Source organism: Thunnus maccoyii, chromosome 5, assembly GCF_910596095.1.
Source record: "Thunnus maccoyii chromosome 5, fThuMac1.1, whole genome shotgun sequence".
Lineage (NCBI taxonomy): Eukaryota > Metazoa > Chordata > Actinopteri > Scombriformes > Scombridae > Thunnus > Thunnus maccoyii.
In genome coordinates, this window is record NC_056537.1 from 3500173 (window position 1) to 3515052 (window position 14880).

Here is a 14880-nt window from a genome sequence, read left to right on the forward strand (position 1 = left end):
AATTTTTTATTTAAATCTCATTTCTTCTCCGTTTGTTCAGTCGGCTGTTTAATTTTTGGTTTTCTGTCCTGCTGAGTGTCAGTCGGCCATCTTCAACTCTTCAAGTGTGTCTACTTCAACCTGCAGCAGCCACCACACCTGCTGAACACACACACACACACACACACACACACACACTTACAGTTACCTACGTAGTCAGTGTTCAAACAGAGGTGGAGTCTTTGCTGGTAAAACACCAGTTATTCAAATATGTGTCATCTGACAGAACAACAGCTCCTTCAGTTAAACAGCAGCTGCTAAATATAAAGCATCCTACATGTTGTTTTACAGTTTATCACTTAATCCATTCATGTTTGTATCAAAAATGTTGTACATTCATTTCTTTTATGATGTTACAGAGCCTGGGAGGGGCCACAGAGGAAAAAAAGCCTAATTTGTGCTCTCGATTGAATAATTTGAGCTCTTGAATTAATAATTTGTGCTCTTGATTAATAATTCTTGCTCTTGATATAATCATTTGGACTCTTAATTTCATAATCTGTGCCCTCAATTAATAATTAATGCTCTCGATTTAATAATTCATGCTCTCAATTAATAATTTGTGCTCTTGATTTAGTTATTTGTTCTCTCAATTTAATAATTACTTAATCTAATTAAGTCCAAGAGATCGACAGTGAGGGGTTACGCAGGACGAAAGAATAGCGTGAGGGTGAATTTCGTTAAATTGAGAGCATGAATTAGTCATTTTTTTTCTCCGTGGCCCCTGCTGGGCTCCGTATGATGTGACTTTTCTGAAATGTTTGTTCACTTGGTCCAGTTTTGTCATTTCTACCCGTGGTAGCAGTTTGTTCAGTCCGTCTGGTCCAGACTGAAATATCTCAAAAACTATTGGATGGATTACAATTAAATTTTGCACATGCCATTGGAAAGCTTGCCATTTGCTAGTCTGAAGATGTGACTCAGAGCATCTTCTGAATCTGGAGTCATGAGTTAAGGGTCAAGCCTAGGAGAGCATGAGAGCATAAATCAGGAGCTCTCTTCCAATGAGAACTTCTCAAGTCCAGACCGGCTGACTCACCCATCACTACCAGATCCAGACTCCAGCTCCTCACCCCAGCATATTGGACTCCATTCTCCGTAAGAAGTCACCCCAGAGAGCAAGCAAGTAGTCCTACAAAACCTTCATCAACTTGGTTAAACCCTGGTGCTTTCATAATTTGTAACTTCAATTGGCAATTCAGAACTAAGCTGTGGTACCATTGATTTGACTCACTGCTTCTCAGGTAACAGTCATCTCATCTGTTTTTAAGGGTTCTCATACCAACCAAACAACTAACTTGGCATCATGCATTCAAGTCATTCACTAGCCATAGCCTTCCAGTTTCAGTTGTCTTGTGTCTTGTTTGTAAAATGTTGTAGTATTTAGTACTTGTAGCTGTAGTATTATCTCTATTACCTCTCTTGTGCGGCCAACAAGGACAACTATTTCCCTATTATTATACCTACTCTAATATGAGTTATATTACTGGACGAATAATTTCATGTTGGAGTTGTGCACTATAATAATTAATAATTCCCCCATAAAATCATAAAGATATTTGAATGCACAAATTCCTACATGACTTATGATGATCCTCTGACTTTTCCTCTGGTGCCATTATACAAACATTATACATAATATTTATGTACTTTCACCGTAGTAGTTGGTACTTTTACTTCAGTAAAGGATGTGAATACTTCTTCCACTGTTGTTCATCATATATCAAAGCTGAGAAAATGAACAGCTTTATTTACTCAAACATGAGCTGAAATAACCTCTTGTGTTCTTTTAGTTTCATTTATTTATTTATTTTATGTTTTTACATAATTCAAGTGATATTTTATGTTAACAGTCAGTTTATGGAATAATTTTTATAACTTTAAGATTCTGCTCAGTTTACATGTAACAAGGAAATGTTGCTTTTATAAGCTGAACATTGAACTTGGATTATTGTAGTGATTGTAAATAAGTCACCATAGATGTCAGTAAATGTAAAGTTACACACTGTAGTCTTATTGAACGGATAATGTATTTATTGTTTAAATGGCGTGAGAAGCATAAACAGACCAGAGCCAATCACAGTGAAGTAATCAGAGCAGGAAACAGTTTCACAGCAACATCGGCAGCTCGTCTCCAAAACCGAATGTATATTATTTATTATATTGGCCTTTAAACAGCAAATCAGCACTCGCTTACACACCAAGCATGTTTGGTGACGTCACAGCAGGTGTTGGTCTGAAGTTGTCGAAAAGTTTCAAGTTGTATTGCAGAGAAAGAAGTCGTAGTTCTGTGATGCAGCGGATGTCAGGGAAGAACATTTCTGATAAATTGTGTATTTTGTCTTTACTTTTCAGGATTTTCAAACTTTCAAATTACTTTATTAAGCTCCAAATTTCGAGTTTGAAAAATTATCTCAACCACAACGACATCTCAGTGAACGATCCTCTCTCAGCTGTCATCACATGACCTTTGCATCACGTACAAAGACTTGAAGGCTCCAGAAAAGGTGTTTAAATGGACCTTTGAAACTTTGTCAGTTTCACTGACTGGTCAAATACATTTTAAATTACGTATTTAAAAAAAAAAAAAAGAAGGTATGACTCACTAAAATCAACAATTTCTCAAAATGCTGCCCCCTGCCATCTTCCTAGCTGGTCAGTCATGTTGCATTTCTGACTTTTCCAGTCTCTTTACATTAAATATTCATAATCTCTGGTCCAAACACCTGCTGTGATGTCACAAACTGGGAAGATTTAACCCCCCACAAAAAGGCCACTTTAACCAGTAAGACTTTGAATGTGTGGAGCCGCAGAAGCTTCGGTCTCCTGCTCTGATTATAAACGTCATGTTTGTTGAATTGTTTCACACTGTAAAAAAACAAGGAAAAACAAAACACTCCCATCTTTCTTTACAAAGAGAAACCGCAGTCATCCAGCCAAAATAGTATTTATATCTCTATGTAAATAAGTGCATAATATGCTTCTGTTAACTATGTGGTTGGAAAACAAAAAGACTGATGTGCATTCAGTGTTTATTTAGCGCCCAAAACCCTCTTTTAATATTTTATTGAGAACATTTAAATAACATTAGAACTAAATGCGGTACAGTCTGGGTGAGCGAAGAGGATCCTGGTGGGTTGGATGAAGGTTTTTTTTTTTGACGCAGACACACAGCTTCCTGTTTCTCTGTTATATACACTGAAGGTGCGACAGTGGCCGGCAGATCAGAAGTTGATGGCTTTGCCGAAAGAGGCGGCCAGGTTAGCTTCTCTGAAGGCCTCCGACACCGTCTGCAGGAGGAAGAGGAGGAAGAGGAGGAAGGAAGAAGAGGTCAAATTTGAGTTTTACTTCAGCCTGGTCATGTTTAAACACTTTTTTGCTGATTTTATGTTATTTTATGCAGGTTAAAAGCCTTTATGCAATTATTAAACTTATTCTTCTTATTATTAAAATGTGCAGTTATGTGATGAACAGAAAATTAATTTGCAAATAGTCTGATAATTGATTACTTGTCATTTTCTGAGCAAAAAATGCCGAACAATGACCTGATTCCAGACTCTCAATTATGATAATTTGCTGCTTTTCTTTGTCTTATGTGATTGTAAACTGAATAGCGCTGCAGATAAATGCTGATGTGTTGTTGTTATGAACTTGTGTGTGTGTGTGTGTGTGTGTGTGTGTGTGTGTGTGTGTGTTGCAGCAGCAGCACGTACTGGATGGGCGTGGCAGACTCTGGCTACGTCCTCACAGGAAGCGCCGTACTCCATGGCCAAAGCAGCTTCATTAATCATCTCTCCTGCCCCCTGCAGGGAAACACACGAACAGCAGCTTTTAGTTTGACTGATTGAAACTGATGAGTTTGATCGCTATGTCAGACATTATGTTTGATTTTTTTTAAATAAACAAGTGCATTAATACAATACAATGAGCTCATTCTATTATTTGTCTCTAGTCATGGTGATATTTGTAGGTCAGTCCAACACTTTGATCCAAAGTGAAACATGTTAAAGACTTCTAAAACTCAAATTAGCATCCAGACATGCTACATGTTTGCATGTTATACTATCATGGTAACTGTTAGAAATGTACTTACTTACTTAGTACATACTTATGCTGTGTCTCACATCGCGTACTTCTGTACTTACACTTAACATTTTGAGTGCATAAGTGCGTTCACACTGAGAAGTACGGGAAATGCACTGTGAGAACCCGGATGGTGCACTCAAAACAGTCAAAAAGTTGAGTGTGGAACTGTGGACACTTCTCACCCTCAACAGTCGCCATCTTGGCTACGTAGCGGAAGGGGAGGAACCGCTTTTCGTGAGTACGTTGTAACTACGGTAAACATCACCACATTATACAAATGTAAGTTATACATGTGTTTTTTAGCACTAAGCACCACTATAGTGTTGTCGGATATAAGCCAACAGTATGTTTTTTGAGTTAATTTAGCAGTCTGTAATTATTTGGTAGCGCGAATGCTAACGCTAGCTAATGTTAATTTGCGATCGTCATTTCCGGTAAGAGCACAACGGCTGTGTTTGATTTGAGACGACACTACCCTGTAGAAATTTGCGCGCTACGCCAGTAAGTACACAGTGTACTACATGAAAGTGTACTAACAGAAGTATTTGATTTGAGACACAGCTTTAGTTATGTGTTTTTTTAAATCCTCAAATAAATTCATTCATTCATTCTGCAGTCTTTCGCAGACATAAATAATCTTTACTCCTCTGAAATGAACTACATCCGTAAGCGATCTGTGAAAAAAGTTGATAGAAAGCGATAAAACTTTTGCCTTCCTTATAATTTAATATAGAAAGTAACATAAAAGCCCCTCATAAACACCGTCTGGTTAACAGTTAACTATATGGCTTCCAGACTAACTGAAAAACACCTTCATGAGTCTGATCAACTGAAGGAAAGACTGACTAGGTGGCAGTTTTCACTGATATGAACTGATAACAGCTGATCTCTGGTTGGTGATTCCTCTGATCAGATACATTCACAGTAAGTCACGTCTGCTCAGTCTGGTGTTTGGATTAAAGCTCTTACAGATCCGAGGATGTGAGCTCCCAGCATCCTGTCCGTCTCCTTGTGGCTGAGGATCTTCACCAGGCCGTCAGTGTCGGCGTTGGTTTTGGCTCGGCTGTTGGCTGCGAAGGGGAACTTGCCGATTTTGTACGGGACGCTCTGAGGAGGAGAAGATTCAGAGTCAGACTGGACACTGGTCTGAAACCACACAGTGCTTCCATGTTTCACTGACACTGGTCCCAGTATCACCCCCAGTTCAACTCTACTGTACACTTGATTAGAGTGAAACCACTAAATCAGTATCTTATTGCAGATATATCAGTATATGTGTGTATATGTTCATTTAACAGCAACCGTTCAGAACTGCAACTCATTGTCATTATCAACTAATCTGCAGATTATTTTCTCAATTAATTGATTAATCATTTAGTCAATATAACAGTTCACTGTAGGGTAAGATCAAATAAAGCTGTTAACTCTTACATTTAAGAAGCTAAAACCATCAAATCTTTGGTGTTTTTGCTTGAAAAAAATAACTGAGATGATTAATTGATTAATCAAATGATGACTATAATTAGATCCACTTCTATTTCAAATGTCAGTTAAATCAAAGGACATGATGGGATTTTAGAAGCCAAACTGTTGAGACAAAAGCAGATTTTACACACTAAGGCTGCAACTGATGATCATTTTCATTATTGATTAATCTGCCGAATACTTTCAGGAAATAGTGAAAAACGGCTCAATGATATTTATTAAAATGTCTTGTTTTGTTCATCTAACAATCAAAAACACAAAGATATTCAGTTTAATGTCATATATGATACATAAGAGCAGCAAATCTTCAAAGTTGAGAAACTAAAACTGGAGTATTTTGGCATTTTTGTTTGAAAAATGACGATGAATCGATCGATCATAGCAGCTCTGTTGTACACAGGTGCTTAATTCTCCTGCTGCTGCTACAATAATAATCATTAATATTACGACCACGACTCTGTTTCCCGTCGTTTCCATCTACCGTCACTTCCTGACTCTCACCTCCTCTTTGAGCTGCTCCTCCGTCTTGCCCACCCAGGCCACCTCGGGGTGTGTGTAGATGACGGAGGGAACGCAGTTGTAGTCGATGTGCACGGCGCCGCCGGCCATTCCCTCCACGCAGATGATGCCCTCGTCCTCGGCTTTGTGGGCCAACATCGGCCCGGCAACCACGTCACCGATGGCATAAATACTGACGGGAAGAGGAAAGAGGAAGAAACATGGAACATCACTTCTGAAGCCATTTACTCCAATCTGACTTGTTACAGTTGTGTCGCATGTTTGTTTTGTAATATTAAGACTCTTTTCACAGATGTCTCCCTCCGTCCAAACTATGCTGGGAAAGTTTATAAATGCATCTTTTTCTCTTCGTTTCATCCCTCCATCCGGGCTAAAACTGAGCTTTCACAAAAGTTTGTGCAAAATGATGTGTGAGGGTCGAGTCTCTGTGGCCGTAAAGTTCAGACGCCTCTAACTTTCTCTCTGTTCATTTATTTTAGATGTGAATATAGCTGCATACACAGCACACAGCTTATCATTAACCTCAATCAATTAATGCTGATCTTAATGAATAAAAAATAAAATCTGTTATTCATTAAGTGTTTAGACAAGTGTGTAAGAACAGAGTTTTTAATCTAAGTATGTGATTACGAAATAAACGATAAATTGCACTAATTAAAATGAAATTATGTTATTCCATGTTCCCTGTACAGCTTTATAACTACATAAGAACATTAAGCCGCTAAATTCTAAAATGCTGTTTTCGAGCAAAAACAACCTGCATCACAGCAGGAGTTTCAGTTTGTTTCTGCAAACACCTCCGTCCACATTAAAACGCCAAAACCAGTAATTCTCCTCCTACTGGGCACGTGTGGAGAACAGATGAGGAGGTCAGCCGCAGAAAACCAACGAAGAAGAAATGGTATACTATTTCTGTTTCTGCGGCAGATTCCAACAGTCTGAGCAGAGAAAGACGGTGGATAGTTACGTTTAACTCTAAACAAGCTGTCAAAGTAGACAATAAAGAGAATAACACTCGCATGAAGCCGTCTGCCATTGTTGTTGCTGTCATTGTGTTTCTTCCTCTGCCAATGAAATGCCGCGCTACTGCCACCATCTGTTTTTTCAGCGCTATGACAGCGTTTCTACAAAGCTCCGTTTTCAGGGGAGAGAAACAGCATTTTAGTCTCGACGGAGGGTCAAAACGGAGAGAAAAAGATGTTTTTATGAATGAAGCTGGGGTAGTGCAGACGTGGTCTGAGGATGGACGAAGCTGGACTGTTGCTCAGCAGTACCTGGGTACTTTGGTCTGGAAGCGGTTGTTGACTGGGATGCGACCCCTGTTGTCCAGCTCGATGCCCACAGAGTCCAGGCCCAGGTTCTGAGTGAAAGGTCGTCTGCCGATGCAGACCAGCAGCACGTCACACGTCAGAGTCTCGTTCTTCCCTCCGGCCGCCGCCTCCACACTGAAACACATCAACACACACACACGGTTATACATGGCCGCCATCACTTACGTTTTTAAAATTTAAACCAACCAGCGTTTTCACTCACGCAACATCGATCTTGCCGTCGGGCCTCTTGGTGGCTCCCATGACTTTGGTGCCGAGCTTAAACTTCATGCCCTGCTTCTGCAGGATGCGCTGGAAGTTCTTGGAGATCTCCATGTCGATGCCCATGCCGCCTACGTGACCGAGGAACTCCACCGCTGTGACCTTAGAGCCCAGACGCTGCCACACTGACCCCTGCAGGACCGGAGGACAAACACCGGCGTGACTGAGAGGACAGATTCAAGAGCTCCGAAACAAAAACGGAAAAAACTAGTAGAAGTACGGAGAACAGGATATGTTGAAGAACGTGATGCTGACCAGCTCCACGCCGATAACTCCAGCTCCGATGACGATCAGCTCCTCTGGAACTTTCTTCAGGGACAGCGCTCCTGTCGATGACACGATGTTGTCCTCATCAATCTACAACAAAAAAAATATTCAAGAAGGTTTCAGCAAACAGTCACAAACATAGTTTTTAACTTTATATGAAATCCCATAAATCTGCCAGTAAACGTCTGTGAGGATGAAACCGAGCCGTACATGGATCCCGGGGAAGGGCGTGACCTCGGAGCCGGTGGCGATGAGGATGTTCTTAGTGTTGATGACCTGCTCGCTGCCGTCAGCTGTTACGGCCGTCACCTGGTTCTTACCGGTCACCTTCCCAAAACCGTTGACGTGGGTCACCTGAGGGAAGTGATGTCACACTGTGAATACTGTTATCAATTAATGAAAATCGTTGTGAACATTCGTTTAAAACACACTCAGAGAGAAAGAAAGAAGTCTGACTTTGTTCTGTTTGAATAGATGTGCGATTCCTCCGGTCAGCGCTTTCACTGCTCCGCTCTTCTGAGCCATCATCTTCTCCAGGTTCAACGAGATGCCTGAAACTGAGAGAGAGAGACTCCGATCAGTGTTTACTATCACAATTACTGAGTTATTAGTGTTCAGCTTTGGTTTTTCTCAAATTTTAAAGTTAAAATACTAAAATCTGTCTGTCAGTCCTCCGCTTTGGTCCGAACTGAAATATCTTGACTCAGTTTGATGGATCGCCATGAAATTTGGTTCAGACATTCATAATCAGAGGAGGATCAATCATAATGACTTTTCTCTTCAGTTTTCACTTCTGCAGTGAAATATCTCAACATCTACCAGACGGACTGGTACAAAGATTAGTTCAGACATTCATGAGCGTCTTACTTTCGATGCCTCTGCTTTCAAAGTCCTTGCCGTGAGCCATGTGGTACAGGTAGGAGTTGTTCAGCAGAGCCTGCAGACATAAAATATCAATAAACACAGCTGGAAGAACATTTTTTAATACATGCATATCATATATTAAATGTTTTTTTTTAGAATTGTCTTAAGTATCTTATACTCAGCGTGTGTTTTATGTTTTCCTCTGACTGGAAAACAAATTTCACTAAAATGGCACTGGATACTTGCAGGTAATCACTCGATTTACAGCACAAATATTAGACTTCTGCAGCGTTGAGAACTTAAACTAGGCTGAGATCGATCTTATGGCTCTGCACGTACTCACAGAACTGGAGTTACATCCAGATAACCACTACTTCCTGTGGATGTGTGAAGCTGTAACCACGTAAGACCGACTGACAGCTGCCATGTGGACACCACAACATGGCTAAAGGAGCTAATGGCTAACTGAGCTAACAAATAAAAAGTACATTGATGTAACTGCTTTGGGGTCAATTCTTAATGTAAACATTAATATTTTTAATAATGCACCTTGTTAGAAGGTTCCTTGTACAATTTACAGCATTAGTTCTCTGAGAATCTCTTTCATATCCAAAAAAAACTGTTTTTTAACTGAAGTATCTCGAACAGAATCGATGTTCAAATGAATCAAACTCGGACTTTGTGTATGAATCTTCTTCACAACATATTTTGCTGCTTTATTTCTGGAATATCCCTAAAGACTGCAGATGTTTACTACGTTAAATTACTCAGAGCAGGTTTGGAAGGACGTGACGCTCTTTAATCAGAAGATTAAATGTTTTGCAGCCTGAATGGATCGACCATCAGATCATTACGATCAGGAAGAAAAGCAGTTTATTACCTTTGAGGGGATGCAGCCGACGTTTAGACAGGTCCCACCCAGTGTGGCGTTCTTCTCCACACACACTGTCTGTCAAAAGAATAAATGTATTAGACACAAATAGAGCGGCAACGATTGGTCGTTTAGCTACCAACTATAAAATTAATCAGCAACTATTTTGATAATTGATTAATTGTTTGGAGAATTTGGACAAATTCGCTGATTCCAGTTTCTGAAATGTGAATATTTTCTGGTTTCTGTGACAGTAAACTGAATATCTTTGGGTTGTCGACTGTTGGTCGGGACAAAACAAGAGTTAGTTAGTTAGTTGCAGCCTTGGAGACATCTATATTAATGTTTCTTCTCCTAAAAAGGACATGATTCACTATAAACTTTCAGTCCAGTGAACTGGGACACTTAGATGTGATTCCATCCTAATATGGTGAGTAAATTTTCCTAATGTAAAAATAAAAATAAAATGAAAGAGATGCATTTCTATCTGTTAGACTGGAATAAATAAATGTACACGTCAGGGAGGCAGCGGTTTACCTTGAAGCCGAGCTGTGCGGATTTGATGGCAGCGACGTAGCCGCCTGGACCGGAGCCCACCACTGTGACGTCGGCATCGACTACAGAGACGCAACACAGAGACTTGTATCACCAGTTTATAACAGCAGCTCAGAGCTCAGAGATAAGACAGCAGAGGGATAAAGACCAAAATGCACATGATCTTTGTAAAACTACAAAATCAAAGTTAGATAAGAAGGAGACTTTAGCAAGAAAGCTAATGTGGGTTGTTGTTGTGTAGCAGGATGCAATCAGGCTCAGTGTGACCGTCTGCTCTGCTGATGAGAGAACGACACGTTATCACTTCATTAAGATCTGATTTGCTGTATTAAAATAAGGACTCCAGCTATGTAAGCTAATGATGGAACAGTATTTAATCAAATGAATGTAAAACAAGTGGTTTTGGTTTCTGATTTTTTCCTCAAGCAAGAACATTAAAGCAAAAAGTCATTTACACAGCAGATATGTTGCTGTAGCAGACAAAAAAAAATGCAATTTAATGTCAGTTGTACTTTAAAACAGCTGTACATTCAAACAGACTTTGCTTGCTGCATTTATTCATTCTGGTCATTAAGAGATCCCCTCCCTATTTCACAATGTGCTTCCAATGTAAGAGATTAAGAACATTCAACAGTCCTTATTTTGTGCTCCAAAGTTCAACTGAAGCTAATGTGAGGCTTAGTGAATCTGAGTTAATCAAATAAAGTGGCAATCTTCCAAAATCACACTGTTTTTAATGTGAAACTTGTCTCACTGCAGCTCAGCACAGAAACTCTCTCCTGCCAGATTTTACACTGCACTCAAGTCTTGCTGCCGGAAACCAGCAAATGAAAACATAACAAATATGGAAATGTCAGTAGTGGAAAAAAAAAAAGGAGGAAATACTGCAACAGCTGTCAATGCCGTGACAACATGAAGCCATGTTGTGACAGAGAGTAAGGGAGGAGGAACTGTAAAAGCACTACTGTATCACAAACCTGGCTAAAGTTCATAGGTGAACATGTCGTTAATAAAGACGAGTGATAAGCTTTGTACAGTGGAGATGATTGAACAGTTATCTTACTTGCTGCTTTGTCAGCGTAAGTTCTGACTGATACAGATGCAGCTCCGTGCAGTTTGCAGGGCAGGTGGTGGCTCCGCTGTGAGACAAACAAAACACACACAGAGCACAATTACATTAAAGGACGGGTTCACAATTCTTCAAGTCTGTCTTAAAGCAACAGTCAGGAACCCAAATGAACAGTGAAACCTGTTTTTCTTGCTGTAATCATTCCTCCTGTTCATATTGACCATTAGAAGATCCCTTCATAATGACCTTACAATGGAAGTGATGGAGGACAAAATCCACAGTCCTCCTTCTGTGCAAAAAATGTATTTCAAAGTTTATCTGAAGCTAATATGAAGCTTCAGCGTCCAACTGAGTCAAATCAAGTAGATATCTTTCAACGTTACAGTCTTTTTAGTGTCAAAGTCCCTCTTTTTGTTACTATACTTCCACCTGCAGCTCAACAGGGAAACACTGTCCGAGGAAACACAAAGAGGGAATTTGATATCCACTTGATATGACTAACTGCTCATATAAGCTTCACATCAACTTTTAAATACATTTGATTGATGAATGAAACTAAAATTGGCAGCTAAAACTAGTACTTACACATATACTTCTGTAAGTTTGTACAGTCTTAGATAAAATTCAGTGGCCCAAGTATGAGTTTCAGCTTTATTGCCACTGCAAACGTATCTACTACACTTCATCACATTATTTCTTTATGACAGGTGTTAAACAGGTAGATAGTCACACGTATTTATAGCTGTTCTGTGACACTGGAGGATCAATTATATGAGAAAGACCGAAGTGTTGACAACATTTATTCAGGTGTTCCTGCTCTACAGACAGACCAGAGCTGCAATGATTAGTCAATTAATCTAGCAACAGAGAAATACTATTTTCATAATAAAATAAAAATATTTTGGTCATTTTTTTAATTAACAATGTCACAAATTTGCTGGTTGTAGCTTTTTAAATGAGACAATTTTAAGCTTTTACGTGTCATATATGAAAGTAAACTGCTGATTGGACAAATCTAGACATTTGAAGAAAACAAAACAATTAATTGATTGATTGAGAAAGATTGCCAGATTAATCAATAATAAAATAATCATTAGTTTTAGCCCTAAAACAGATACAATACAGTACAATACAATACAGTTTTGGTTATCTGTTATCTGTACTTAATATGTGAATATTAAAGGGTCACAAGTTTCAGTTAGCAGCAACCGAAATTTAAATAGACAGATAGACAGATAGATAGATAGATAGATAGATAGATAGATAGATGGATAGATGGATAGATTCTCAAAAGAGACGAAAAATTAAAATTAGATGGTTGTTAAGCTCGCGTAGCTTTGAGATGACAAACCACCAGCTGCTAAACCTCTGACATAAACAACACAGACTTAGGTAACCTCTGCTAACTGGTTTAGCATGCTAATATGGCTTTTTTTCCATCTCAACTTTATTGACAACAGTCAAACTCAAAAAATAGTAAAACATAAACAAGTATGAAAAAGAAAGAAGAAAAAGAGGAAACAAAGTGCCAGGCAATTCAATGATGACATAATAAACCAACATTTTAAAAAGGGGTACAGATTAGTAATCAAGTAACATTAGTCAATAATTTCTATATGTTTCAAACATTTGTTTGGGTCTTTGTTGGTTTTTTATTTTGCAGCTTGACTACAGAATTGTAACAGAGCTCAATATCAGTTAGAAATTAGGTGAAGTTTGGTTTTCTATTGGTTGAGTTCATTTTATGTATATGCAATTTGCCAAAAATTATAAATAGTTGGATTAAAAATTGTAAACATTCTTGTCCACTGAGTTACTGTCAAAATCAATTAAATATCAAACCTTAAAGTGTGACCATTTGACCAGTTTTTTCTAGATAGAAAGTTTTGCATATCAATACAAAATATTTGTGGAATACATACACTGGAAAAAATAATAGAATAGTTTCTTTGTTTAGACCACAGAAATCACAGGAATAATGCAATGCTGACATGGCTTGTAGGGCAGGAAGTGTCCACTGTGACGTTACACACATTTATTGAGTCTAGTTGTTTCTAATGTTTATGATAAATTTCTACTGTAAATTACTGAAGAGTATGGATTTAAAATCGGCAGATTTAATGACCCTGAATGTACTAACCAAACCGATTTATGTTTATTGTTTATGTTGGGTTATTTATAATTTGTATATTTAAATTTATGTTTTGTTGTGTTTGTTTTCTCTTACTCAGACACATGCCCAGGTTTATAATACTAAATGATACCATGGTTGACTTCTTGCCTTGTTGTTTAAAGATTTATTGTTCAATAAAACATGTTTTTTCCAAGTTGTAGCTTTTAACATTATTATACAAATGTCACTTATTTCAAAACGATTATAATTTGAGGTAGCAGGCTGATTTTAGCTCTTCTACAGTGTGTTTTCTTGGGAAACATTGAGGGACATTCAGCTGCACAAGTCGTATTTTTTATTAAAATATGTCCTTTTTAAATAGTTTTATTTATGCCGAATTAACAAGAGCCAAGTCATAAAATGCGATAACATGTCAAATCCATATTTAGCGACGTATTTTTTCGCCAATGACAACAACAAATCTAAAATGCAGGTTTTCCAGTCGGACTCTGGCGTTAGCTGCTGCTAGCTGAGCCGCTAACCAGGCCCGGACCGCAGCTCTAAGATAACAGCTTCCAGAAGACCCGCAGAGGGGGAGACTTGTTTTAAAACTGGTTTGGACAACACATGCCGGTCGGTGGGTTACTAAAATGCGTCCTTACCGTGGCCAGAGAGCGATATAACTGAGTCCAGCTCTGCATCTTGTCTGTGTCCCCTCACAGGATCGGTAACCTACAGCAGGCCAACCAGCCAAGGACTCCTGGAATTGCGCACGCGCAGTAGCACACCAGTAAAACACGCCTGAATGTCGACTCTGAATGACGTAGATGGTTGTGAAACGATGTGAAAGTTGTTTTGTTTTTTGTTTTTTTTATTCACAAATGTCATTAAAAAAACAAAACAAAAACAACAACAAATACTTACTCTTTTCCGTGATGATTTCACACATGTTTTAACATTTCTAAACATTTCTTCAAAATTTTTAAGCCCTAAATGCCATAAATAAATTAGCTCCACAATACATTACTGATCTGCTGAGTCCATATTCTGCCTCCAGATCATTTAGGTCATCCTCACAACAACTCACGCCTCAAAACCAAAGGTGAAATCCTTTTCCACCGATGATAATTTTAAATCTAGTTTAAAGATCCACCTAGAACAATACTGAAGACATTAAAACTATTAAATAACATGTACAGAATCATGTAGTAATCAAGTGTTAAACAAACCAAAATATCTTTTATATTTTAGATAGTCACCTTTTGCTTTGATGACAGCTTTGAACATTCTTAGTAGTCTCTCTATTATTACATAATTCCATATTTGTATTCCATATAACAAAACCCTTGAATGAATAGGTGTGTCCAAACTTATTGACAAGTACTGTATATTTCTTTTATATTCTATTTCACTATTATTA

The 14880-nt window shown here is 38.5% G+C and overlaps 1 protein-coding gene across 1 annotated transcript; it reads right to left on the reverse strand.

Moving 5' to 3' along the window:
• Positions 1-2050: 2050 nt before the first annotated feature.
• On the reverse strand, positions 2051-14244 carry dldh (dihydrolipoamide dehydrogenase). Its single transcript, XM_042412856.1, has 14 exons — positions 14123-14244; positions 11342-11417; positions 10261-10340; positions 9733-9801; positions 8856-8925; positions 8445-8545; positions 8199-8342; positions 7977-8078; positions 7663-7853; positions 7404-7574; positions 6112-6301; positions 5095-5232; positions 3753-3842; positions 2051-3329 (listed from the first exon to the last, which is right to left on the reverse strand). Exons 1-14 carry the CDS (start codon positions 14159-14161, stop codon positions 3264-3266), a joined length of 1527 nt encoding a protein of 508 aa, XP_042268790.1. The 5' UTR covers positions 14162-14244; the 3' UTR covers positions 2051-3263.
• Between the last annotated feature and the right edge of the window lie 636 nt (positions 14245-14880).